The sequence below is a fragment of the Stigmatopora nigra genome, chromosome 15 (assembly GCF_051989575.1).
Source record: "Stigmatopora nigra isolate UIUO_SnigA chromosome 15, RoL_Snig_1.1, whole genome shotgun sequence".
Taxonomy (NCBI): domain Eukaryota; kingdom Metazoa; phylum Chordata; class Actinopteri; order Syngnathiformes; family Syngnathidae; genus Stigmatopora; species Stigmatopora nigra.
In genome coordinates, this window is record NC_135522.1 from 8,832,172 (window position 1) to 8,858,431 (window position 26,260).

The 26,260-nt window shown below is 38.2% G+C and overlaps 5 protein-coding genes and 1 non-coding gene across 7 annotated transcripts; 5 read left to right on the forward strand and 1 right to left on the reverse strand.

Annotated features, from left to right (window-relative positions):
• Positions 1-102: 102 nt before the first annotated feature.
• LOC144208852 (ran GTPase-activating protein 1-like) lies at positions 103-6,154 on the forward strand. Its single transcript, XM_077734890.1, has 16 exons — positions 103-246; positions 1,191-1,310; positions 1,440-1,567; positions 1,735-1,794; positions 1,879-2,058; positions 2,168-2,302; positions 2,451-2,609; positions 2,951-3,064; positions 3,327-3,426; positions 4,030-4,114; positions 4,297-4,495; positions 4,642-4,758; positions 4,861-4,966; positions 5,101-5,186; positions 5,347-5,468; positions 5,800-6,154. The coding sequence occupies exons 2-16, from the start codon at positions 1,199-1,201 to the stop codon at positions 5,876-5,878; spliced, it is 1,782 nt and encodes a 593-aa protein (XP_077591016.1). The 5' UTR covers positions 103-246; positions 1,191-1,198; the 3' UTR covers positions 5,879-6,154.
• A 612-nt stretch (positions 6,155-6,766) lies between these two features.
• Positions 6,767-11,354, forward strand: chadla (chondroadherin-like a). Its single transcript, XM_077734784.1, has 10 exons — positions 6,767-6,883; positions 7,528-7,722; positions 7,795-7,950; positions 8,033-8,178; positions 8,382-8,620; positions 8,888-9,162; positions 9,556-9,892; positions 9,968-10,320; positions 10,739-10,905; positions 11,017-11,354. Exons 1-10 carry the CDS (start codon positions 6,803-6,805, stop codon positions 11,336-11,338), a joined length of 2,271 nt encoding a protein of 756 aa, XP_077590910.1. The 5' UTR covers positions 6,767-6,802; the 3' UTR covers positions 11,339-11,354.
• A 372-nt stretch (positions 11,355-11,726) lies between these two features.
• Positions 11,727-11,798, forward strand: trnaq-cug (transfer RNA glutamine (anticodon CUG)). Its single transcript has one exon. It is a non-coding gene; the product is annotated as a tRNA-Gln (tRNA).
• A 262-nt stretch (positions 11,799-12,060) lies between these two features.
• rbx1 (ring-box 1, E3 ubiquitin protein ligase) lies at positions 12,061-13,163 on the forward strand. The gene is made up of 5 exons (XM_077734663.1): positions 12,061-12,218; positions 12,406-12,484; positions 12,716-12,786; positions 12,855-12,940; positions 13,017-13,163. The coding sequence occupies exons 1-5, from the start codon at positions 12,141-12,143 to the stop codon at positions 13,027-13,029; spliced, it is 327 nt and encodes a 108-aa protein (XP_077590789.1). The 5' UTR covers positions 12,061-12,140; the 3' UTR covers positions 13,030-13,163.
• An 813-nt stretch (positions 13,164-13,976) lies between these two features.
• st13 (ST13 Hsp70 interacting protein) lies at positions 13,977-18,141 on the reverse strand. 2 transcript variants are annotated; one of them, XM_077734764.1, is made up of 13 exons: positions 17,976-18,141; positions 17,471-17,595; positions 17,023-17,068; positions 16,719-16,812; positions 16,557-16,627; positions 16,413-16,479; positions 15,860-15,944; positions 15,679-15,789; positions 15,452-15,554; positions 15,159-15,275; positions 14,894-14,942; positions 14,705-14,814; positions 13,977-14,548 (listed from the first exon to the last, which is right to left on the reverse strand). In XM_077734764.1, the coding sequence occupies exons 2-13, from the start codon at positions 17,578-17,580 to the stop codon at positions 14,411-14,413; spliced, it is 1,101 nt and encodes a 366-aa protein (XP_077590890.1). In that variant the 5' UTR covers positions 17,581-17,595; positions 17,976-18,141; the 3' UTR covers positions 13,977-14,410. The 2 variants fall into 2 exon arrangements, with proteins under 2 accessions (XP_077590890.1, XP_077590891.1); XM_077734765.1 differs by lacking the exon at positions 17,976-18,141 and adding an exon at positions 17,806-17,880.
• Positions 18,142-18,476: 335 nt separating this feature from the next.
• On the forward strand, positions 18,477-25,410 carry xpnpep3 (X-prolyl aminopeptidase 3, mitochondrial). Its single transcript, XM_077734763.1, has 11 exons — positions 18,477-18,770; positions 19,329-19,451; positions 20,046-20,233; positions 20,524-20,743; positions 21,179-21,363; positions 21,504-21,566; positions 21,897-22,010; positions 22,084-22,169; positions 22,250-22,433; positions 22,847-22,967; positions 23,982-25,410. Exons 1-11 carry the CDS (start codon positions 18,698-18,700, stop codon positions 24,146-24,148), a joined length of 1,524 nt encoding a protein of 507 aa, XP_077590889.1. The 5' UTR covers positions 18,477-18,697; the 3' UTR covers positions 24,149-25,410.
• The last annotated feature ends 850 nt before the right edge of the window (positions 25,411-26,260 follow it).

A 26,260-nucleotide genomic window follows, 5' to 3' on the forward strand; every position in this document is an offset into this window, starting at 1 on the left:
AATGTGATGAGATAAGATTTTCCACATTAATAGCACCGTATGAAAGACGTGACCACCAACGTTGCCATAACGTATGTAGGTGGCCTGGTTGCAGAGAGGTTATGAATAGAACTACAAGTCCCTTGAGCACCAACTCGTGTGTCGTAAAGTAGTGCCTTATGTCGCGCTGAATTGTCGTTTGAACGTAGGGAACGAGCGGGAGCGTGGTACTACTACACAAGCTTGATCGAAAACATCATTCTTCGGGTAATTAATGTTTGATTCATTTGTTGGTGATAATGAAAGATGCCGTGGTGTTTAACTCTTCGTTTCCTGTGACTGTTGATGCTCGGTGTTTTGATCTTCTCTAAATAGAAAGGCCAAATCACTTTCATTTTAGTCTACAGTACAACTGTCAACATGCATTTAGCTATGCTACATACACCAGATCACACCAAAGATAGGACGCTGGTGTTGTGACATTTACTCAAATTCTTAATTTTCATGATATTCTAATGCATGTTGTGGCTTAGTAGTAAGTGGATGTTCTCTTAGTGAATTTTGAAATTATGTATTCATGTAGTTAGCATCAGGAGGCTAATGCTAACCCTTTCTGTGCTTGTATAATAAGACCTTTAAATCTCCAAAATTTAGCACAATGTGTGTCATTGCTTGCGTTTTTTCGTTCTTTTTGAAATAAAGCTAATGGGTTAAAACAATCTGTAACCCAATGCTTCAGTGTTGGAGTAGGTAATCTGTAATACTAATTTCTGTGGAAGAGTGGCATTGTTGATTTATAACAGCTACATTTTTGAAGAACGCATTACATACTCACACATTGTAGACCTACAACAAATATTAGACCATATAAAATTACAGTACAGACAAACATAATTCAACATAAAAAGTTTCTCACTCAAAGACAATCATTAAAAATGACCTAGGTCCAATTCCTTTAAACTGGGGGTCTGGCTTTGCTTTGTTTTAGTGCCATTGACGCCACTAGACGTCTCTTACTTTGAATTAGATTTTAATCAGTGCTTTGTTTATGCCATTTTATCTGTTTATTTGCCAAGGAATCAAATTAACATGCATAATAATGAGGAAAAAAATAATGGAGTGATTATAGAAGGTAACAAATGTGATGAAATGCGTGAATTTTTTTTTTCAATTCAAACATAAACATATGCATGTCCTTTTTTCTTCTCCAGGTGGCCTAATGGCGACGGACATTGTTTCACAGTTGGCTGACTCTTTGGCCAAAACAGGAGTTGAAGACGGAGAACTGAGTTACAAAGGACAAGCAAGAAAGCTTAATGACTCTAAATCAGGTACGTGTGTATGAAATTTCCTCTCTATCAGCTGAAGAAAATCATGAAAAGCAACATTTTTCAGTCTGTATTATATTACATGTTTTATCTGAATTTCCATCTCTGTCTTACCCATTTTCCAAACTCTAGTTGAAGAAATTGTGAAGGAAATCGAGGACTTTGAAGGGCTCCAAGCTCTGCGATTAGAGGGAAATACTGTAGGTGTGGAGGCAGCTAAAGCGATCGCCAAAGCCCTCGAGACAAAGAGCCAGTTCAAGGTTTCCAGCATATACTCTTTTTTTTTTCCCCTCAGCAATTTACATGAAAAATTATCTTTACCCACTACGAACTGTATTTTTTGACGTTTGGCATCTCTGATTTCAGGAAGTCATTTAGTTTCTTTTACACTAGTTAAATGCTTCAAGATTTTTTATTTTTTTTCCAGCGCTGTTACTGGAGTGACATGTTCACTGGCCGCCTCCGTTCTGAGATCCCACCTGCTCTGGTAAGAACATACCCTGGTTGTTCCAAGGATGTTCTCCGAATGGATGACATGGTGCTCATCTTTCTCCCTTTTTTACTGTCAAAGAATTCACTAGGTGATGCGCTAATGCTGGCCGGTGCCAAGCTGACTGTTCTCGATCTGAGTGACAATGCCTTTGGACCTGACGGAGTGAAGGGTATCGAGCGGTTGTTGAAAAGCTCTTCCTGTTACTCTCTCCAGGAACTTCGCCTTAACAACTGTGGCATGGGTATTGGAGGGGGCAAGGTAAAATCGTGTGACTGCAGTTGAGCTACTTGTTTAATCTATTCCATCATTTGTCTTCCTTTTATCTGGTTTATAGTTTTTTTAAAGGGTCTATTCATGTACTTGCCAGATCTTGGCCGCTTCACTGATTGAGTGTCATAAGAAGTCTAAAGCAGAAGGCACTCCTCTTAGCCTAAAAGTGTTTGTCGCCGGGAGGAATCGTCTGGAAAACGACGGAGCAACCGCTCTCGCGCAAGCTTTCCAGGTTAACTAATCAAATGTTTGGATTTTTAATAGTTCACGATCCAATGAAAATTTTGTATAGCATAAAAAGCGTTTTTGGGGTCTCGGGTCAGGCTTTCTGTTTTTTTGTTCTTCCTGGTAATCCTTTGAACTACTACTTATGATTCTAGTTAATTGGCAGCCTGGAGGAGATTCATATGCCCCAGAACGGTATCAATCACCCAGGTGTAACGGCCCTGGCTACTGCAGTACAGCACAGTCCAAACCTGCGCACTCTCAATCTCAATGACAACACCTTCACTGATATAGGTGCTACAGCCATGGCTAAGGTATGTATAATATTTGAGGAGCTTCATGGTCAGTGTATAATCATTATGACCTTCTAAAATCTACTTTGCAGCAAAAATACTTTGTGAACTATTCCCTACTATTACCATGATTTAAAAACAGTAAAGAAACGTACCAAATTTGGCTGCCATTGAAGGCAATAGACATTCAGTCCATTTGAACTGAGAGGGTTGAAGATTTGTTAATTTGCTAGTTCATGGATTGGGGTTCTACTCAGAATAAAATCATTAAGAGTTTTAATTCAGATTTTAATACCCCCAGTTATGTATTGGATGAATGTTCATACCTTTGATGCTGTGTGAACTCTTACTGTCATTCACAGGCTCTAAAACATTTACGAAGCATACAGGTGATCAACTTTGGCGACTGTTTGGTACGTCCTGTAGGAGCCACAGAAATTGCTAAGGCCATTTCAGAAGGACTTCCCATCTTGAAGGTGAATCCTAATATATAATATTATATAATTTGTGATTAAGAGCACCGTGATTCCACTTCATGAAATCAACTCACAAATATAGAAAAGGATATCTAGGTAGCATTTGCTGTCTCATGCCCTAAACTAGTTATCAGTTTTGTATAGAAGATTAAAAGGTCAATTTATGGATATTGTTGATGACAAATTGATTTGCTAATGAATGTGTGTATAAAAATCAATTCTTTTGATCTTCTTAGCCTTAATTTCTTCTTCCATCAAACAGGAACTGAATCTTTCTTTTGGAGAAATCACAGAAGAAGCTGCACTTGCTGTGGCTGAAGCAGTCAAGAACAAGAAGCAGCTGGAAAAACTGGATTTAAACGGTACAAAACTGTCATATGTTTTTTTTTGTTTCCAAAAGCTGGTTCATTTTGATTATTCTATTGGCTTTCGGGGTCACCTCAACACACTCATAGCTGTTTATGAAACCATACATGCACCAGCCCCTGCCATATACTATACCACAGTAGTACCACAAATTGGCCTATAAAACATCCTTTCTTATCACCACTCACTAATTAGCTAATTGGCTTCCCCCTGTTGCACAGAACACAGACAATACAATTATTTCCAATATGAACTAATTTATTGATTATATTATGCTACTCTAATATACAACAGTCCTAAAAATCAAAACCACTACTCATAAGTATTATTGGATCATTGGGTATATTTACTTTTCATTGAAAATATGTATGCTACTGTGCTGCTCGTTTTTACGCTGGTATTTTTTTTCCGACTTAAAATTATGTTTTATTATTGTATAATTTTATTAATACTACTAATAAATAAATTATGACAAATTTCAAATAGTAGTAATCACAAGTTAATCCATATACAGTGGAAACATCATTATAGAATAGAACAATAATAACCCTTTGCTGTGACTACTGTACATCTACCATACCTGATCTCATGTTTTTCAGGTAACTACCTTGGAGAGGATGGCTGCAAAGCCCTGAAAGACTACATGGAAGGCATGAACATGGTTGATCTTCTGGCTTCTCTTAGGTAATATTTAAGTTAACTCATTTACATTCAATCTATTTGAACTGCCAATTCCAATAGATTGGAGGTCTGTCATTGTCAATTAGTTCATTAAAATTATAAATAGGGAACAAATCACAAAGAAATGAAGCCGCGATAATTGAGGGATGACTGTAGTTGGTTATCAAAATATTTTTATTCTTAAGTGATGATGAGGGTGAGCCAGGAGATGAAGAAGATGAAGAGGAAGAGGAGGATGATGACGATGATGAGGACGACGACGGTGATGGGGATGAGGACGACGATGACGAGGAGTTAGATGATGAGGAGGTTGAAGAGGAAGAGGAAGAAGAGGACGAGGAAGACGACGAAGAGGAGGAGCAAGATCAAAATGCTGCCAGAATGGTAATACGGATCAGGGTGCTCTTTTTAACCCTTTCATTGTCACTGAGAGCAATAGATGTTTAACCAATTTTTTTGAATGATGCCCACCATGTTTACATTAGCTTTAAATGTGACATTGTTTGACTGATCCGTCACTTTGCTTTTAGTTTTTCACACCACCATCAGCACCACGACCACCCGATGTCTCATCCTTTCTCAGCTTCCCATCTCCAGATAAACTGCTAAAGCTTGGAGCCAAAAGAGCAACACTGATTGAGCAACAGGTGAACAGAACAGTTTAACTCGATATGCAGTAGTAAAACAGGAGGGAATACATCACCATTGCAGTCCTAATAAAGCAAATCTCTTCTTGTGGGTGTCTCCAGGTGGATGTAAGCGATGCAAGGAAAACGGCTGAGGCTTTTCTCAAAATTGCTTCTGTGTACAAAGAGGATAATAATGAAGTTAAGAATGCAGTATTGGAAAGTGTCGGTAAGTTTTTTGTGAAGTACTAGAAACCTCAAGCAAGTTCTTATACTATTTTAGTTTATCAAAACAGCTTCAAAATATCATTCAACCATTTTTTTTCTCAGTCACTAAAGTCCTATTTATTTTTCTTTTCACAGATGCCCTGCTTAGAAAAGTCTTTTCTTCTTCCCTCCAAGGTTATAATTTTGTGTCCACTTTGCTAGTTTTGCTGGGACTCATTAAGGTGAACATGCAACGACTACCTTACTTTGATAGATTTGACCTTAAGTCACCAGTACTGTTGGTTGACTCAGTGCAAAATGTCTTAATACAAAAAACACAACTTATTTGCATTTTTTAGATGAAATAAAACAGATTTTTTTTTTCACTTTTCATCATGTCAGAGTGAGGACAAAGTGAAGCCTGTGCTGGTCGTAGAAGGTCACCTGCAGGCCTTAGAGCATGCTGTACGACAGGACTACTTCCCCAAAGAGAGCGTGGCTGTGCTGGAGGCCTTCATGTCCCGGTAAGGGCCTGACAGAATGAGCCAATCAGCAGGCACCTTCCAGGTATAAAACATCGAACAATACTTACCAGGAAAAAAAAAGCATCTACTGTATATGATGAATGCGTCAAACAGCATGTGTGGCGTAACTGCTTTTAATTTTGCTTTGATGTTTATGCCTCCTATTCCTATAACACAATTTCAGACTCACCCATTTAATTTCACAACAGAAAGATTAGGAAAAAAAAGCCAGAGAAGAGTGCTCTGACATCCATTGACATATTTTCATGTGATCTGTCATTATATGATGAATGTGCTCACATAATACTAAAGAGTTTGATATCATCCCTAGCAACAAAGTTTTGGAATCCTGTGGCTCTTCTCGACACAAGCTTCTATCCACCTTGCAGAGGACACGTTCTGAAAGCTGAGGAAAAAAATGATTAAAAAAACTTGGATGACTTTAGGGAACTGGCACACATTTACTCAGATTTACATCAAAGGTGTAACATAGGGGTCCAGGTAATTATGACTGGACTTCTTTCAACCTGGATTCTTGTTGAGGCACTCACTTGGAATGGACATGCAGTATTTTGTTGCCTAACACTTAGACATCATACTTTTTGTAACCTTTTGTGTATTTAAAGGACAAGAATATTGTACTGTGTACTTTGCGTTATTGAATAAATTGAGTTGTTTCCATTTGATGTTTGGAATATAGATTTGCATCGTTTTCTTCCCGTCAAGGTAAATTGAGTTTGTATTTTAAAGCCATTGATTAGTCATGTGAAATGTGCAAATCCCACTGCCATCTTAGAGTATCTCAACTTTCTAACTGGACAGAAAATGTAAAACCATGGTGTTAATTTGCAGTTGGGGGTGCAGGGATCAGGGGTCACAAGAAAAAGAATTTACCAAAGACTCGCTTACCCATTGGACTCTTGACTGGTGAACATGCTGGAAGTGAAATTTTGAAAGGTTGCCAGCTATATTTGCATTGTCTTTTTTCCCCCAAAGAATATATATATAGTTTTTCTATTTTTTTTATTTTATGTGAAAGAAGCACCCTACATGAAGGTAAGTCTTTTTATTTTTTAAACATTTGCTTTGAGTATTCTCAAAATTTGAAATGTGAAAAAAATGACTATTTTGATGAACTTAGCAGTGAATCCAACAATTTTGTAAAACATTGCCCATTTTTTTATTCTGTAACATTATCTTTAGATATTTGGAATCTATATGTAATTGGTTTTAATGTGAACACCTTCCTGGCACAGATGCTTGACCTTCCTGCTGCCATTTTTCTGGGGATACTTGCACTCATAGCAAAAGTGGAAGCTGGCAAATGTCCTCGAATGTGCATTTGTGACAAGACCAAGCTCACAGTAGCCTGTGTTGGCAAGAACCTCACTGAGGTTCCCCAAAGTATTGACGAGGTAAGAAAATAAATCTTCCAATTTGCCTGATCACACACTAATAATCCAAAATACAAGTTTTTCAATAACCTTAATAAAACAATGCAGTCTATTGAAGGATAGGAACCTCATCTTACCTCCGGATATGATTTGCGATACAAAACTTATGATAATTATCTCACAACAATTCTCAAACTGGTCAGTAAATGAACATTCAATATTTTATTGCACAAGTATTAATGAGAAATAAATTCTAAATGGGAAAAATTGTCATTTTTTGCATTGTCGAGCACAATCTCAAAAAGTTGTCTCCCTCACAATCAATGAGTAAATTTCACTGTGATATTTGTGTAAATAGAGCAACTTGATAGAATAGCAGCATTATAACATTGACAATGATAGATGTCCAACTCTTTTCAGATGAGAAAAGTGGCTTTAAACCAGTATCACACTGATTATAGGATTGTTTTTGGTCCAAATACACCATTGAAATTGGCACCTGTATCAGAGAGTGTTAAGAAATAAAGTGCTGAACAAGTATCGACATATGGATAGATTCTCACTCCCTTACGGTCGATGAAATTTTTTATTGAGGTCTCTAATCTGATTTTCACTGTTTGCAATCAGGCCCATGCCCTATCGTAATGATGTAATGTTGCATACAGATTACAGTCAAATTGGACCTGAGGAATAACAACATGCAGGTTCTGCCAAGAGGAGGATTTGTCCACACCCCTTATCTCACTCATCTAAACCTACAGCGAAGCAACATCGTCAAAGTGAAGGAAGGGGCTTTCCGCATGCTGGGCCGAGTGGTCTCCTTAAACCTGGCTTACAACAAAATTGACATCTTATACCAGGCAAGAGAATCTGATCAAGTTTGTGGCATCCTTTTCTAATAACATGTTTTTCCTCCACCTTTGCTTTTGTAGGAGTCTTTTGATGGTCTCTCTTCTCTGAAGGAGCTTCTTTTGGACCACAACCATGTTGAGGAGATCCAACCTGGAGCCTTCTTACAACTTGGCTCACTAAACATGCTAACTCTCATCCACAACCAATTGGTGTACATCCCCAACATGGCGTTTCAGGTCATTGGCACCCAATTGTGAAGAAAAGAAATTAGTATTCCAAACTTGTATTCATCGCAGCTAATCAATCTGTATCTTCCAGGGCCTACAAAACATCAAATGGCTCCGTCTCAGTTATAACTCAATCAACAACTTGGCTCCAGAGGCTTTCGCAAGTTTATTCACCCTCACCCGTCTGAGTTTGGATCACAACGAACTACAGTTCTTTCCCACTCAGACCATGACCAGGTAGCTGCAAAAAATGTTCATAATAAATATGGAAAATGGTCAGTGAATGATACAAAAGAAGGAAATAGACACTTCATATAGTAAACGTAAAAAGAAGCTTTTTGGAAGATTTAATCCTCCCAGCGTTGGGCAACCATATTGGTAATAAATGAAGTGTAATGATGACAACATTCTTTTAAATTGCAATGTGGTCTCTAATGAAGACTTAAGGAGGTGACACGTTTGGACATGAGCCACAATCGCATGATCTACCTTGGCGAAGAGTCGGTCTCCATGGCAAAGCTCACACACTTGTACCTCAGCCACATGTCCCTGGAAGACCTGTCAGACCAAGCTTTGTCCCAAGCCCCTCTGCTCTCCCACCTGGACTTAAGTCACAATCAACTGCGTTACCTGGAACCTCTCAAGGGCCCCAAAAATCTTGCCAGCCTCAACCTCACAGGTACGCAGTACTCTTTTAAGCTTAACTCTCTAATATATTAGATTTGGATCAATATTGATCCATATAAGTATTTTATTATGATTTAATTTTTTAAACTTATTCTGTTTTTAAATAGAGTTTTCTGTATCCTTTTATTTTTCATCTTCACATATGTACTGTTACGATTTTTTATGTACTTAGTATGTATTTCCCAATGCTTTTGATTGAGATGTATTAAATGTGAATTCAGGCATCAATACCTACCCAACTGTATTTCTTTTCTCCAAGCCAACCCCATCTACTGTAGCTGCTACATGAGGCCTCTGAGGAACTGGGCCAGCGGACCAAGTGTCAAACTGCTTGGAACCTGTGCGGGACCACCTCACCTGTCCGATGAGCCGCTACAAGCCGTGGCGGCTGTTGACCTGCGTTGCCGCAGCAGGGGTGACCCTCTGAAAGACGAATTTGAGGAGGAAGTGATTGCAGTCAGCACTCCGTCGCCAGAAAAGCCCACATCTAAACCTAAGCAGAACGTCAAATGTCCGCTTAATTGTGACTGTCAGGTGAGTTCAGATTATTTCATGGATTTAGAAATCAGTCTCTTTACATAAATATGACCAAATTCACTCTCATTGATAGCAATAGTCAACTACTTTAACTAGGAATTGCAATGCCATCAACAGCAGCCAATGAGTTCAGGTTTATGGATTTTACTACATACATAATATAATATATATATATTTTTTTTCTTCTCATTTTTAGTTATTTTGTTTGTATTTTCTATATTTAACCATTTTAATTTTTAAGCATCATTTTTCTAATTGAATGGTCTTGTTTTTGTTAACACTATTTTCACCTGCTTATGTATTCCCCCTATGCGTTTTGTTTATTTGTTAAATGTAAAATCAAGCATGAAAGGGGTTAAAGGACCCCAGTAAATGCATTGTTTCTTCCAGGTCGAAGCACAACATGCCACATGCGAGAGTGGAGGTCACACCAAAGTCCCCAAAGGCTTCCCCGCCAAAACTCAATTACTCGACCTTCGAGGCAACCACTTCCACCACCTCCCCGCCAACAGTTTTCCAGCCACCGCTCAAGTTATTTCTCTTCACTTGGAATTGTGCAAAATCCGCGAAATTGAAGGTGGTGCCTTCCGGGGAATGAAAAAGCTGTTTTATTTATATCTCTCTGATAACGACCTCACATCTTTGGTGCCTGAAACTTTCGTTGGAAGCCCTGAGCTTAGTTACCTTTACCTGGAGGGTAACCGTTTGGCACAATTTCCCGGCTCAGGTCAGTGGGCTGCCTGAAAATATACTTGGAATGAAAAAGGATGACACTTAACCTGACTTTATTTTTATTCTACAGCTTTGCGACTTTTACCCAATTTGTTTGCATTACACCTGGAACGCAATGATATCTCAAAACTGGAGTCCTCGGGTCTGCTGTCCTCAGTGACTCCGAAACTGAGAGAGCTTTACTTGACCAATAATACAATTCGAACAATTGCCAAGGGCGCGTTCGACTCTGCCTTTCTCGGTAAGCTTCACCTGGATCGAAACAAGCTGACAAACGTTCCCACTGCAGCCATATCCAACGCGCTCAATCTGGAAGAGCTCAACCTGTCTTACAACCGGATTCCTTCAGTGGGGCCCAATGCGTTTCGGCCCATTGCCCAAAGTTTGAAGTGGCTCTACATGGATCAAATGAGAACTCAAAAGGTATGAAATGAATTACATTTGACTTAACCAGTTTTCATTGTTGGCTAAAGTAGAATACAGTAATACCTTGAAATACAAGCTTAATGCATTACGGGATCAAGCTCATACGTCAATGTGCTCGTATCTCATATCAAATTTTCCTATATAAAATTACTAAATACAAATTCATCCATTCCCACCCTCTGGGGAAAAAAACACTTAAAAAAGGATATCAGAATGGAAAAACATGTTTTTATCTGTTCTTATTCACCACCTATGCTCACAATGTAGTGAATAGCTATTTAGTGGTTATGATCTGAAATAAAATGTGACATTTTTATGTATGGTACTGTATGGAATTCTCATCTTGATACTTGTATGTCAAGGTATTACTACTATTCAGTCATAATTGGCCTTTTTTATTGTCACCGATTTGCAGATGTCTAAGGACGCTTTTGCCGGCCTTGGCCCAGGACTGAAAGCTCTTAGTCTGAGAGGAAACCTACTGAAGGAACTTCCTGATTTGGGCTCGCTCACTGGACTGGAGGTGGTTGATCTTCAAGACAACCCTCTACTTTGTGACTGTACTTTGCTACCATTGCGCAGGTCAGTGAGTTTTTCCCCCAAAATAATGGGTTCAGTAATTTTAGAAGGAAATTTTGGTTCATCTTAGATCATATTTTCAGGGTTTTTTGTGTGTGTGTGTGTCTGCACCAGGTGGATGGAGAGCGTGAGTTTGGAGGTGGGCGCTACTTGTGGTCTTCCCCCTCACCTAAAAGGTCGGAAGGTCAGGGATTTGGAGTTATTCAAATCTTGTCCAGAAAACAACTCCAAATCAGACAGAAAGCGTGTTACTGTTGCGACCCCCTCTCGTGTACAAGCAAAGAAACCCAAAGCCAAACTTATGAAGAATACTGGAAACAAGGCTAAATCAGGACGGAACAATATGAAACAACCTAAGACAGCAAAGAAAAAGCCTCAAAAGAAACCTGTAGTTGCAACAGTGAATAAAAAGAAATTGATAAAAACATTCAATTAAACTGGTTAGGTAGATGTTCACCCAGAATGGCTGTTTTACATCATTTTCAAATGATTGAATAAAATATCCAAAATGCGAACGGTGTGTTGGACTGCATGATTTGCTTCAGGTGTAATAAATAAATGCAAACTACAAGGGTGGTGAACTGTTTTTGGGGCACAGAAATATTGTGACATATTAGTAATAATTATGTATTATCTTAGAGTGACAATACATTAGTAACAATACATATAGTAGTACTTTAATGTGCAATTACATATTGAAATCATGTAAAATGTGCTTCTTTTTATTAACCTAAAGGTGCAAAAAACAGTCTTTTCAGTGATATCGATTTGACGTAATCATATCTAATGTGTCAAAAAAGCTACGTGAAGTCATTTCCACATACGGTTCCATGGTGTAATGGTTAGCACTCTGGACTCTGAATCCAGCGATCCGAGTTCAAATCTCGGTGGAACCTGACTTTTCTTACTCAACGCCACTTGCATTTTAATAATTTGAAATTTCTGGCAGTCAAAGGAAAAAATAGTAATTCGTTTTTAAATTATAGTTAATTCATTGATAAAAGACCCATATTTCAACCAATCACCCAACACTTCCGGGTACTTTTGAAATGCACCATCTTAATAAGAACATGTAGCCCCCAACAAATTGAAAAATTTATATATATCATAATTTATAGCAGTGGTTGCTTTGTAACAATTAATGACGTTTAAAACTTTGTGACGTTAAGTATTTTTTAATGGTCACCGGAAGTAATCTCACGCTGACTCACGTTCACTAAGAATTTGTCAAATTCAAGATGGCAGCAGCAATGGACGTAGATGCACCTAGCTGCTCCAGTAGCGGAGTGAGCAAGAAGCGATTTGAGGTTAAAAAGGTAGGGCCCTGTCACTCACTACGCACTTAGCGTTTAAATAAACGCCATAACTTTCTCCAGAAAGCAAGACCCTTGCTAGCATTCTAACGCTGAAGCACACCGGATTATGAGCTGCTCGCGTCATTTAAACGGCGTGTATTTGCCTTTCTCCTTTTTAAGAAACCGTTTTTTTCCTTTCTCCTAACAGTGGAATGCTGTGGCTCTATGGGCTTGGGACATAGTTGTGGATAACTGTGCCATATGTAGAAATCACATCATGGATCTCTGTAAGTTATCAAACACTGCTGTGTTGTTGGGCCGGTAAAAGAATCTTGAATTTAGTCTACACATTCTGTTGAACTTTTCAGTTTTACCACTAGGTGGAGCTAGTCTGTTTAACTGACTAATAAGTCCATCTATCTTAGGGGTGGAAAATGACATTTTGAAATTGTCATTGTGTGGAATTTCTTTAACCCTCCAAAAAATGTTTGTAATTTTGAATTGTTTGTAAATTTTAGGTATTGAATGCCAGGCCAACCAAGCTTCTGCGACATCAGAAGAGTGCACCGTAGCGTGGGGTGTCTGCAATGTGAGTTTGATATTAATACTAATAGAGGTGGTCATTTTATATAATGCATTTGTCTTTGTTGTCCACAGCATGCCTTCCACTTTCACTGTATCTCCCGTTGGCTCAAAACGAGACAAGTGTGTCCACTGGACAACAGAGAGTGGGAGTTCCAGAAGTAAGTAATTTTGTCATTTGGAATTTCAGGAGTAACATATTTTTAAAATGAAAATATATTCCCTTTTCCTCCCCAGGTATGGACACTAGTTTGGCTACGTTGAGTACCTCATTGGCTTTTGTTTTTAAGGTTACTACCCACAATGCATTTCTTCACTTCCATTTAGCTGTACACAGAATCGTGCATGTTTCTTCTTGTTTCTAATAAATGCAAATATAGACAGATCTTTTTCAAACTCTTGTTTCTTATGTCTAAAATTGTTAGTAGTAGACGTCATCTGATTTTCAATGCAACATTGGGCCCCATTTTTAAAATGTTTACTATTTATTTCAAATGTATCCCCCAAACTGCATTTTTTTTTATTTTCTCTTTGATATTTAGGCTAATTGGGACTCAATGAGTGTAAAAACAAAGAATGATCTTAAACATGAAGTTTCTGAGAAAAATGATGTCCACATCATATATGGACGCCAGGTCCTTGTAGTCCAAAATTTAACATTGTAGTCCAAAATTTAACATTGTAGTCTTGTGACAACCAGAAATGTGATGTCCACACATGTGGACGCCATGTCCTAGGAGAGTATTTAAGTTTCATAGAAAGCCTTTCTTGACCCTTTCTGAACCCACTGTCTCCCTTTATGGAAAAGTTAGCCCACCCCTGCGCAAGGCGAAATATAACTTGTGTATAGCATAACTTATTTGGAAACCTTTCCATAGCTGAGGAATCAGTATTCAATCATCATGGATTTGGTGATCAGATCTGAGGTCGAGGGTTCAATTCCCGGTGGATTCCGATTTTGCAATGTTCTCCTTGGGCCTGTGTAGGTTTTCCACAGGTACACGTCCCAAAAAAACATGCTTGGTAGCCTGGCTGAACAGTAAAATTTCCCTAGATTGAGTTGGAGTGATTCACACTGGTGGCCTAGTGAACAATTCAGCTACTCATAGTGGGCTAGGATAGGCTCCAGCACCCCTCCGAGACCCTTGTGAGGGTCAGCCATATAGAAAATGAATGCAGACGATGGAACTCAACAAATTATGGCTTATAGAAACAAGCTTTATTAACCATTTTCCCCAAACGTGTCAAAGAGCAAATCTCATGTTTTGGATAACAGAAAAAAAGTTCTGAAAAACTTCAACAAACAGACCGTTGCCTTTAGGGCTGTAAAACAAAAGGGGTTAGCATGTGCAGGAGCTCTGAGAAAGCAAATTCAGAAAACATTACAGGCAACATTGCAGTTAGTTGCAAAAAATTAAGTCACAGTAGGCCCGTAAAATACCCCTGACTTTTCTTTTCTTGTTTTTTTTGGTAGTATGGATTAGATTGCTCTTGATTGAATTCAACCCCCAGACCCCCTTAACAACTAACACTCTGATTAAGTGACAGCCCAAAAATGTTTGATATGTGCGCCGTGGATTACTGCAAAGCCCTCAAAGATTCCCGCAGCGTAGAAAATCCTCATCTAATCTCTACGGTTGAGGTGCAGCGCCTCCAAATTTGGAACGCATCTTGGTGACAAGTGCCATGATCTTGGGGTTGTTCTGGTACTTTACAATGTTAGCAGGATTCTGTGCAACATCCTGGAAGGCGGCCATTACTGCTGGATCCTGGAGTGGAGGAAAATAGGGAAAGAAGAGAAAAAAAACATGTTTGGTACCCTTTACTACAAAACATTTCCCTATTGCCTGTGAGTCACTTATGTGTAATAATTCCAGCACGAGTTAGGTGTTGGAGTGCCTTTGCAAGGAAGCAAATGAATTCACCTGCATGGCGGTGAGCAACTCTGGATCCTGCAGGAGGTCATTTAGGCCAGGCATGCCGGCAGCGCCCCCTGGGAATCCTCCAGGGAATCCCCCAGGGAATCCTGCCCCACCTACAGTAAGTCACACATTTGGAATCATGCTTAACATTTTATTCACAAATATGTATATATTTTTTCCTTTTCCACCTACCTGGGAAAAATCCTGCTCCTTCTCCTGGCCCTCCTCTGGCTTCCTCTTCCTGTAAGGACAGAAACGATATGTTACTTTATTATAAAACAATTGAAATTGATTTTTTTCCAGAGATGTTGCCTCTGAATACAAATTCAAGTATTAATATTCTTTAGTCATTTATTACCAAGTGTGAAATTGTGCAAATGTAAAAAAATAAAAAATAAATAAAGGACACCTGTAAACTTTCGTTTTGAAAAATAAGACATATATTTTTGGAACTGACCTTCTGAGCCCGAGCATGCTCTTCTCTGGCTTTCTTAATACGCTCCTGCTTCTCCCGGATTTCCTTCTCTTCCTTCTTGCGTTCACATTTGCGCCGGTGCTCGATGATTCTGTTTGCCTGACGTGAAAAAAAGAACGAGATCAGATTATTCATATTGCAAAGCATAACCAAGGGTTTTTATATTTATTATTTAGTTTGCTCCAGTGCTTTTTTGGGCTAGTCCAACTTATACTCAGGTGCGACTTATCGTCCAAAAAATATGGTAATTTGACGTAAACCGTTTTCTATCTCACCTTAGGTTGGACCTCCTTCTGCAGCGCATTGGCATCGTCATCGTAATCCAGTTTACAGGCTGTGGCCAGATCCCGGGCCGCATCCTCCCAGTGACCCAGCAGCCTGAAACATGACAAAATGCTTATATGGTAAGACAATAATGGAAATATTAGTTATGTGCTCATAATCCTCTTTTTAACGGCACTTTCGGTCAGCTTAACATCCATATGAAGGACAAAAAAGGTACCTGTGGGCTTTCCCCCTCCATTTGTAAGGTTGCGCTGAGTCCGGGTTGATCTGGATGGCTCTGTCACAGTCTCTGATAGCTGCATTGGGTTTCTGCATCTGCACGTAAACGCTAAGAAGGCAAAGGCAACGCATGAATAGCATATCAAAATGCGTAAAGAATCAAAGCATGCTCATCTTACCTTGCCCTCTTGGCGTACATGATGGCCACGCAGGGATTTAGCTTGATAGCCTCAGTGAAAAGAGTCAATGCTTTCTGCAGATCACCTGTGAGAAACGACAACATGACCCCAAACATTAAAACAGTTTCATGACAGACCCAAGTACAAACAATAAATAAAAATTCAAACAAATGCTAAAAAATAATATAGATAATATATATTCTCAATGACTGTTTTATTCCAGTTACACATTTCCAATGATACAAAATTATGATTTTCCAGCTTTGACAGTGTAAAATGTGTATATGATCATTTTATGGATAGAAAAGTTTAGTATCCAAATAATATAAAAAAATCCAGAAAGAATATTCATAATAAATCTGATCTCTGAAAGCTAATATTGGCCTATTTGGATGGCAAATTGTCTCCACCATCAGAAATAGAAACATCATATATTATAAGTTAATTGCAATTTTTCAAAACTATAAATACATTTATGAAAGAACAAAAACACCACTAAAGTGATGAAATTTTCTTTTTTAAAGCTAGGGTAGATGAGTCAGTCTTCACTTACCTTCTCCAAGAGCATCAATGGCTTGTATCTTTTTGTCATTGGCCATATCCATCATCTCTTCCGTCACCTAAATGGATGCACACGCATTTCATTCCCATGAATAACATTTTTTTTTTGGCTTATTTAACAAGGAGATCATTTCACCTCAACATCAGGGTCTCCCATTTCCTGTGGTTCATCTGTATCTGGTTCAATGACGCCCTCCAGGTCTTCTTCTGCACATCAATGTTTCAACCAGATGTGAGTTGCACTACTTTTTTTCTTTTAACAGTAAAGTAGTGAGCAAAAAAAATAGAAATTAATTACCTAGTTCACTGTCATCACTCTCGGATGTAGCAGAAGGCGGGGGCTCAGTTGGGAAAGCTTTAGATTTGGGTGGAGGACCACAAGGACACTCCCCCTACAAGTCAGAATAAAAAAAAAATCCATTATTATTTTTGAAAATTAAATAACTCAAATTAGGTTTGGTCAATTGTGCTTCATATTATTCTATCCCTCCAATAAACAATTTAAAAACAATTATGCTTTTCTCTACGCATGATTTATACTTATTATTTCCCATTAGTTTTAGTGTATGCACTTTTAAATGATAGAAAAATAAATACATTACCTGGCAATGACTCTTGGGGGAAGATTGGGGTAATTTTGCACCCATGCTGCAAGGCAAAGAAAACATTGTTCTGAGCTTCATTAAATTTAACACAAAACAAGTAAAGGCACATTTTTTTGTGTATAAAAATACACCTCATAAAAGCCCCACCCTTAAAAATGCCTTCAAATCATTGAATTTCACAATTTTTCACATTTTTTTTATCGCTATATAGTGAGAGCATCATTGGCTTTGTAACACATCGTATAATATCGAGATTCCCCACCCCTAATTGCTCTTTAACTTTTTGTCTTTTCAACAAATCGTGCAAGTATACCTCATGTTTTGCAAGTTCTGGCACAATTTGGTGATCTATTGACTTACACGATAACTACAAAAAAAACGTGAATGTGAGCCAAAAACAACTATAGCCCACACTTGCAGCTTTAAAAAAAAAGGCAAAACTGACCTCTGCAACCAAGTCCGGAAGAAAGCCATCTCTGGAAGGTGTAGAATGGCGGGATTGGACTCGCATAGTTGCACAAAACCCTTCAATTCTGACACTTTTCGAGAATCCATATTTCTCAGTTATGTCTGGATGAAATCATAAAAACAAATCGGACCACAAGTTAACCAAGTTTTTTAACCGATCTCGCAGTTTACCCTTAAATAGCTTAGCCTTAACCCGCTATAGCGCAAGTAAAGACCGCGTGACGGCTTGCATTTTACGTGCGATCGTATTACGGCTGAACATGAACACATAAAATTAAAAAAAAAAACATTTCAAATAAAAAGATTTTGCACCGAGAATCGTGAATAAATGCAGCGGGCGTAACGGGCGTTTCTAGGGAGAACCATGTTTGACGCATGAACTCGTTGGAGGCGTTAGCTTGCAATGATGTGTTAATTATTCGAATACAATTTAAATCACACGCTTAATCATCAAAGTTGGTCATTTAAAAAAGCAAACCAACCTGCGGGATGACTCGCAGATTAATAAAGAAGGTGAAAAAGCAGAAGGTTGGTGTCAATATTTAACGTCTTAAATATTGTTTCCTTGGCCCAAGCGTCGATTGTTGTGTATTTTCATTCAGGCACTAAGTCGACTAGCCCGCGATGCATTTGGGTGTTCTTACCCTGATCTTTGTTTTTATGGCGACCACTATCGTTAAATCATGGGAAAACAGCAGATTAAAAATAAATAAAAACATAAATAAAACGTGTAATTAGTGTCAACAAACATAAATAAATTTCCTGCTGAAATCTTTAGTGTACTGATACACAATACTTTAATGTTCAGCATAAAAGAGTGTAACTAAGTTGTGGTATTGGGTAAAAATATATAGTGAATATGTCCACACAGAACATATATTTTTATTTAGTTTATAAACCATGATGATTTGGCAAGTTTAATTAGACGCTTTGATTTCCGAGGTATATTAAATATGACCAGAATTTGACCAAGCCTTGGCATCTTCACCTGTCAAACAAAACTCAGGGTTTACATTTCCCTGCCTTATATAGCTGATAGCAACCGGCTACTGTGGTAGCTGTCAACTCTCTGTAGTAGTACTTGAATTGTATTTGAGTAGTATAAGATACCTTCTTTAAAAAATCGAACAACGTATAAATATCCTTCACTTGCAACTTCAGTAAAGGTGCCCTTGATTGGGGTCGTCGATAGGCAGTGACAATAATGTCCTCCTCCGGGGGAATTATTCTTCTAAGGGCAGCTGCTACTTTCCTACCAAGACCAAAGTGGAGTCGAGGTGTGTTTAAAATGATTTAACCCCATTATCAAACTGAACGGTTGTATTTTTTTTTATTGGGAAAAACTTGACATTTGTAATTACAAAACAGTAACTTCGATTCTCGTAAGATCGACAAACCCCCCAAAGAGCATGGAAAGCTGTTTTATTAACTATTTCAGTGCCACTGACAATGAGATTTTTTGTGTGTCATCCTTCTGCTATCAATTTCAATGAGTTTATCACCATCAGACGTCCAATTCATTTAATCTGGGAGTGTGGCAGGGAATTAATGAAGCCCTCCTACTCCAATTGAATTGGATGTCTTTTGCCATCAGTGGCAGCTAAAGATTTCACCTTGTCATCGGTATAACCGCGTGTGAATGATATATGCACAAAATGAACGGTTGTATTATTAAAACATGTATTTATCATTCATTCATTTTCTGAACCGCTTTATCCTCATTAGGGTTGCAGGTTTTCACAGGTATACTGCGAAAGAGAGGTTGCATTAAAAAGCTATGAATAGTTAACTAATGTCAATGAAATTAAAGGTGTTCTGCCGGTTTGTCTTTATAGGTTGTGTGTGGTGTCCACGCAGGAACATTTCTGTGAAACCGGGTAGCCTGAAACCAAAGACGGTTCCTGCTCGCTACCTTGGCCAGCCGAGTGCTTTCACTCACCCTCATCTCATCAAACATGGTGATTATTGTTTGTGTTCCACTCAAGTGGTATTTTTAATTGACAACAAAAATTCATGCCACACCAACAACTTCAGGTAGTTTACTAGCACTATGTTGAATTGTACAGACAATATGATCATTCATATTTCAAACCATTTATCCGCAGGAGGCTTGCCGGGGGTGCTGGAGCCCATCCCAGCTAACTATTATCACCAGGAAAGGGACACCCTTGATTAACTGACAACCATTCATGCTCACACTCATACCTAAGGACAATTTAGAGTGTTCAACCAGCCTACTATGCATGTTTGAGTATCCAGAGAAAACCCATACAAGCCTGGGGAGAACATGCAAACTCCACACATTGACGACCTACCTGGGATTGAACCCTTAACCCCAGAACTGTGAGGCCGACGCGTGGGGCCACCTTGTACAGACATCATTGACAAAGTACTAATTTGATCATCATGACATATTTTCTTCCTGTAAGGTCACAGGCTTGACAAGGAACTATATACTATATACTCCAACCACTTATAGTAAAAGCCTGGAGAGGCAGTTTTATCTACTATTTTAAGAGTAGGCAATGATCTGTGATGTGTCTGATTCTCAGGTGAGGTGACACCTGGCCTGAGCCAAACAGAATATGAACTCCGCCGATACCGGCTGGCCTCACTCATCGAGGCTCAGATGGACAAGCTCGGACCGTCTGCTTCTTCCAGTACTCATGTCCTCATTATTTTATCCCATCCGACCCGCTACATGACGAATGATATACCTTATCCTTTTCACCAGAACCAGGTGTGTTTTCTTTCATTTATTTTACCGTACAGTGGAACTTCTGAGGTCAAATGCTATCTTTTTTCTGACTTGGCACCTAGGTTTAAAGACAATTGACAACTCATTCTAAAACTGCAGCATTAAAAGTGTTTTGTTATTCCCATAATTTCCAGTCAATAGTCTTAATCTAATATGTTTTTGAGAAACCCGGAAAAACTATAGTGGTAATTTTTGACATTGGCGGTTGCATTTCAATTAGATTTGAAAATGAGACTTGTTTTCCCAAATTTTTGCTTTGAAAAAATAAACAGGACTTCCTCTACCTGTGTGGTATTTTGGAGCCTGACAGCGCTCTGGTTCTGTACGGAAAAGGCCGACCAGACCAGGCCGTCCTATTTGTCCCTCGAAGAGACCCAGGCAGAGAATTGTGGGATGGACCGCGATCAGGGAAGGATGGGGCTGCCGCTTTGACTGGCATAGAGAGGGTTCATAGCACAGAAGAACTTGGTATAGTGCTTAAAAGCCTTAAAGGTGGGTTGTTTTCCATCATCTTGAATTTAAGAATGATGAAATACAGTATTCTATTTTTTTAAGCTGTTTAATTATGAGGTTGTCAAAAGTATGAACATATTGATACCGAAATATTGTACAGTGCTACCTCGAGATACGATCATAGCTCAAATGAACGTTTCCCTCAAATTGCTCGTATGTCAAGGTATTACTGTATTCTATTTTTTAAACCTGTTTTATTATCAGATTGTCAAAAGTAGGAACCTATTGATATGATATTTGATCCCAAAAGTTAATTGTTTTTGCACAACCATAGTTCACCAGTATGTGTTGTCATGTGGTAAATTATATTTTTCACTCCCTGATAGTAAATAGCATTTTCCCTGTTAAGTAATTATCGGTGCAAAATGTCCAATTCATTAAAACACTACCCTTTCTACCGTTATATTCCTTCAGGCTCTACACTATGGTATGATAGTTCTCAACCATCTCACCCCCGACTCCACCAGGAACATGTCAGTCCAGTCCTGGCAACAGGACCAGTTCCGCGCCCTTTAAGTCCCCTAATTCACTCACTGAGGGCTTTCAAGAGCTCATCTGAGGTGGCCCTTATGCAGGAAGCTGGTCGCATCACAGCTCAGGTAGATGTTTAATTCAATTGAAAACTCCATACTCTACTTTTTAATGTTGCACTTTTTATATTGAGTCACTGTACTCGCTCTATTCTATCAGTTTTTGTTCAATTTTTAACCAATAAATGCAATCCAACTTGTTTTTGCAGGGTTTTAGGAGGACAATGGCTCTATCGCATGGAGATGTAGATGAAGCGGTGCTGTTTGCTAAGGTAGTTTGTATAAACTACATTTTTTTCCCATTTCATTCAATTCTAATTCAAGTCACACATCACTAAAATGGAAGGGTGCTATGAGTCGAGTATGGCAAGAAAAGTCAATATTTGATCACATTGAACCATAAAAATATCGCATATCTACATGTTTTAATGTGTAGAACATGTGAATAATTGTAGAAAATGACACATTAATAAATGCTATTATCATTGAAAATGAATTGCCAAAAAAGCATGTCTTCAATAACAACTTACTACTTTATGTTTAGTCAAAATTGAATCATTACTTCAAATATAGGTATGTAAAATGTATCATTTGAATTTCAGTTTGATTTTGAGAACCGCATTCATGGTGCTAATTTCCTGGCCTATCCACCCGTGGTTGCAGGAGGGAATCGTGCCAATACTCTGCACTACATCAACAACAACCAAATCATTAAGGTAACAGTCAAAACTAGCTGTGTCAAAATTGTTTTGAAAAATACCAAGTCAAACATTCATTATTCTTCATCAGGATGGTGAAATGGTGCTTCTCGATGGCGGTTGTGAATATTTTGGTTATGTCAGCGATGTGACCCGAACATGGCCAGTAAATGGGAAGTAAGTGGATTATTCCAAACGACAACATTGTCATGATCTTGGTGTTTCATTCTAACACGCTTCATTTTGCCACTTGCCAGATTTAGCGCTCCCCAAATGGAACTTTATGAAGCTGTCCTGGAGGTCCAGCTCGCCTGTTTATCTGTTTGCTCCCCAGGTGCCAGTCTGGATCATATTTACAGTACTATGCTATCGTTGTTAGCAAGACAGCTCAAGCGTCTCGGCATCATCAAGGCTGGGACTAGCCAAGCCGATTTACTCATGGTAAGGAAACCTTTTAAATGGTCTTTTTAAATGTATGTAAAGACGATGTGCTACTGCAATACCAATTTAACATTCAAATGATTGGAGGGATAAAGGTTTAGTCATTTATTTATATAGCCCTTAGTATTGCATCCTATAGTATGTTGTGTTATTTTGTGCAGTTGTTATTTTTTCCTTTAAAATGTTATAGTTTTCTTAATTCTAAGGTAGTTCCACACAGAATTTTGCCTAGTCTTTGAAAGTAGAAATAAAATATTTCCTGATTCCCGCTTTTCATGCTGGATGATTCCTGTTCACTGTCAAGCATCTGCTGTCACCATTATTAAACTGTTATTGGTAGTAAAATAAAAATAAGTTGCCATCTATAAGAGGCAACCAAAAAAAAAAAAATTGTTTTTAATTTGTCTTCCAAGGCTGCAAGGCGGTACTGCCCCCATCATGTTGGACACTACTTGGGCATGGATGTCCATGACACTCCCGAACTGTCACGTTCACAACCTTTACAGCCTGGAATGACCATCACAATAGAACCAGGTAAAAGCCGGACAAAAAAAATCCTACGTCTGGATCTTCACTCTGATTGGCCAAATATTGTACTTTTTTTTAAACAGTGCTTTCTTTTATCATATGTGTTGGAAGCCTGAATATATTAGTATTTACTTAAACAGTAATAAAATGGCACACTTCTCAATAAAATGATGGACGTCCAATTGGATTGAATTGCATTGCATTGCATTGCATTGCATTGCATTGAATTGCATTGCATTGCATTGAATTGCATTGAATTGCATTGCAATGGAATTGCATTGCATTGGAATTGCATTGCATTGGAATTGCATTCCAATGGAATTGCATTGCATTGGAATTGCATTGCATTGGAATTGCATTGCATTGGAATTGCATTGCATTGGAATTGCATTGCATTGGAATTGCATTGCATTGGAATTGCATTGCATTGGAATTGCATTGCATTGGAATTGCATTGCATTGGAATTGCATTGCATTGGAATTGCATTGCATTGGAATTGCATTGCATTGCATTGGAATTGCATTGCATTGCATTGGAATTGCATTGCATTGGAATTGCATTGCATTGGAATTGAATGATTTTATTGTCATAATATTGTTCTCCTGTTGTAAGTTTTACATTCAAATGAGTTCACAGTCATTTACTAATAAAAGAAAAAACTTTATTTTTCTTTTCCAAAAAGCATGGTCATTTGGCCAAACTCACACAGACAGGTCTCGGAATTGATATCAGTTTCCAGGAAAGGGTAAATGGCAGCCATCTTAGATAGGACAACCATTTGTTGGAAACTACATAGTGAAAAATACACAATGGACAACAGCAGCATGTTATTTTTCATTAGTCGTACATGCCAATATTTATGATATCATTTTAGTGCCTGCAACGTTACCTGTCAGTAGCTTCTGGGAACCCATATATTTTTCTAGAACCGATATAGTACAACGAATTAGATTGCTTTTTTCATGTATGTCATTATAATGCTCTTGAAATGTTGCATCTTTCTTTTTTCCTCATCACAGGGTTATACATTAGTGAGGAAAATGAGCAGGCTCCAGCACATTTCCGCGGCATGGGTATCAGGATTGAGGATGACGTGCTGATTCGGGATAAGGGAGGCCCCTTGATTCTGTCTTCTGATGCCCCAAAGACCATTGCTGATGTAGAGTTGGCCTGTGCCCAGAGGTAGGGCAGGGAGAGATCATTTTCCTGATGGTAGGCACTCATTGTTTGTTACTACTCAGGTATATCTATTGTGATAATAGAGTTTGGCTCTCTGGAGAGTTCATGTACGTATCACAATCTGATCAGTTTTAAAGAAAATGATCAAGAATGGCAAGTGTGTTTTTGCAGATCAAATAACAAAAACACATGAACAAGATTTGTGATGTCTGGACATTTACAGCATGAACATTGGAATTGTAAAGATACATCAATCTGAATCAAAATAACTGGATTACTTAAGCAACTCAAGTGTCTTAAGCAAGTCACATGTCTGATTATTATTATTGTTATTATTATTTTGCAACAAGTTTCCAAAACTTTAAAAACACTTTAATTGGTTTAGTTGAGATGTTATAAGTCAATTATTTCAGAAAGGGCTGCATTGGGTACACATTTTTATTCCAACAGAATCAGCACAGACAGTTTTACAGTTTTTTGCTGAAAGTTAGCAGTTTAGGTTCAAAATAACTGATTCCATTACATGTAGACATATCTTATTGAAATGATCGAAGGCTCTTGAATTAAATCAAATCATGGCAGACTGTGTAAAACTGTTGTACCTCTACTTACAAAAATAATTCGTTCCAGAAGTGGCTCTTGCATCTGTCTAGAGTGGAGCCTGATGTTTGCTTTAATTTGCTGTTTTGTAACTTTGAACAAAAGGTTTCCAATGGAGGCTTTATTTTGTATGTAGAAACATTCATAAGTAGAGGTACCTATGCTTTGGCAAATATCATATTGCTGTCCAAAGTATCTATATATCGTAAAACTGATGCTTTACAATACTAATGTTCAACACCTCCACATCCTTTTTAACTGATTATGCTATCCTAGTGTTTATGATTTGGAATATAATACATTATTATCGTGTTTTAAGTGAGTGAAACCTGACACTAAACTTCCAATGTAAGCCTCAAAATGTTAATTAGCACATGTTATGATATCTGCAGTTTAGTAACTATATATATACATGCAAGAACACACTTGTCAGAGAATTGCACATCTTCCCGCAATTTGTGCATATCTAAATTTTATTTTCGTTCAAATGCCAAATGGGATTATGTTCTGTGCTGCTGTATAATCGTGTAACAAACAAAGACCTGCAATGTTGACCTCTTCATTTCAGTGTAGAGGGTTTTGTTTGGCCTATTTTTAACAGAAAATCAGCTGTATATATTTATTTTAAAAACACTGCCCTAGGTCTTTCAAAATAATACATTTGTTTGACTCATTTGATCTTTAACATGATGGGACAATGTTGCATAATTTATGAAGTTGAATTAGTCCACCACTATACAGAGTCATCCCTGACAAAAAATATCTCCAGAATGAGCCGCAATACTAAGAAAAAAAATGCAGTATAGATGTATTACTATACTTTATCTGTAACATTTCAATTCTGGTGTGTTAATTTCATTTGGCTTTTAATTCCAATTTCCGTGTTTTATTTAAACTAATGGCAACTTGGTGTGTAAGGGTGGACGTAGCAACGGATTTCTATTCCAGTGATATTTCCACATATTCCACGGATTCGATGTCGAGTTTAGGCCTCGTTTTTTCAAACTGCCGTTAAACAAAGCAGCCGCAGTAGATAGGCGCCGTCATTTTATCTTTCCAATTCAACCGACAGTCAATTAAAAAATCAGAACACCATTCTCTACTGTTACATATGTAATGGGATGAGCAAGTTGAGGGCTGGCAGCAAAAGACTGTTTTGAATGTGGAACTTTTCCCTTCAACACTCAAAATAACCTACATTTATGGAAGTTTAATATGCGTGAGGTGAAAGTCAGAAGGGGGAAAGAACAAAATTCCAAGATTAAGTTACTAAATTGAAGTACTTTTGGGGGTTTGTCTACTATTCTTGAGGTTGTTTTTTTTATCATGGTAGCTTTTTGCTCACAGTTCTGGGGCTGAGGGTTCAATCCTAGGCTGGTCCTCACTGTGTGGAATGTTGCATGTTCTACTGGGATTGCATGGGTTTTCTCCGGGTACTCCGGTTTTCTCATACATCCTACCATGCATGTCTTTGAAATGTGGGAGGAAGCTAGATTGCCCAGATAAAACCCACACAGGC

What these genes read in the sequence shown, in the direction of transcription:
- LOC144208852 (XM_077734890.1), top strand. Translation starts at nt 1,199, where the DNA reads ATGGCGACGGACATTGTTTCACAGTTGGCTGACTCTTTGGCCAAAACA. An exon ending in AAGGACTTCCCATCTTGAAG is followed by an intron (nt 3,065 to 3,326) that starts GTGAATCCTAAT and finishes TCCATCAAACAG; the next exon opens with GAACTGAATCTTTCTTTTGG. An exon ending in CAACACTGATTGAGCAACAG is followed by an intron (nt 4,759 to 4,860) that starts GTGAACAGAACA and finishes GGGTGTCTCCAG; the next exon opens with GTGGATGTAAGCGATGCAAG.
- chadla (XM_077734784.1), top strand. Translation starts at nt 6,803, where the DNA reads ATGTGCATTTGTGACAAGACCAAGCTCACAGTAGCCTGTGTTGGCAAG. An exon ending in TCCCCAACATGGCGTTTCAG is followed by an intron (nt 7,951 to 8,032) that starts GTCATTGGCACC and finishes TGTATCTTCCAG; the next exon opens with GGCCTACAAAACATCAAATG. An exon ending in TGCCAGCCTCAACCTCACAG is followed by an intron (nt 8,621 to 8,887) that starts GTACGCAGTACT and finishes CTTTTCTCCAAG; the next exon opens with CCAACCCCATCTACTGTAGC.
- rbx1 (XM_077734663.1), top strand. Translation starts at nt 12,141, where the DNA reads ATGGCAGCAGCAATGGACGTAGATGCACCTAGCTGCTCCAGTAGCGGA. An exon ending in AAATCACATCATGGATCTCT is followed by an intron (nt 12,485 to 12,715) that starts GTAAGTTATCAA and finishes TGTAAATTTTAG; the next exon opens with GTATTGAATGCCAGGCCAAC. An exon ending in TAGCGTGGGGTGTCTGCAAT is followed by an intron (nt 12,787 to 12,854) that starts GTGAGTTTGATA and finishes TGTTGTCCACAG; the next exon opens with CATGCCTTCCACTTTCACTG.
- st13 (XM_077734764.1), bottom strand. Translation starts at nt 17,580, where the DNA reads ATGGATTCTCGAAAAGTGTCAGAATTGAAGGGTTTTGTGCAACTATGC. An exon ending in TGGGAGACCCTGATGTTGAG is followed by an intron (nt 16,480 to 16,556) that starts GTGAAATGATCT and finishes GCATCCATTTAG; the next exon opens with GTGACGGAAGAGATGATGGA. An exon ending in AGAAGGAGGTCCAACCTAAG is followed by an intron (nt 15,276 to 15,451) that starts GTGAGATAGAAA and finishes TTTTCACGTCAG; the next exon opens with GCAAACAGAATCATCGAGCA.
- xpnpep3 (XM_077734763.1), top strand. Translation starts at nt 18,698, where the DNA reads ATGTCCTCCTCCGGGGGAATTATTCTTCTAAGGGCAGCTGCTACTTTC. An exon ending in AAGCGGTGCTGTTTGCTAAG is followed by an intron (nt 21,567 to 21,896) that starts GTAGTTTGTATA and finishes TTTGAATTTCAG; the next exon opens with TTTGATTTTGAGAACCGCAT. An exon ending in ACATGGCCAGTAAATGGGAA is followed by an intron (nt 22,170 to 22,249) that starts GTAAGTGGATTA and finishes GCCACTTGCCAG; the next exon opens with ATTTAGCGCTCCCCAAATGG.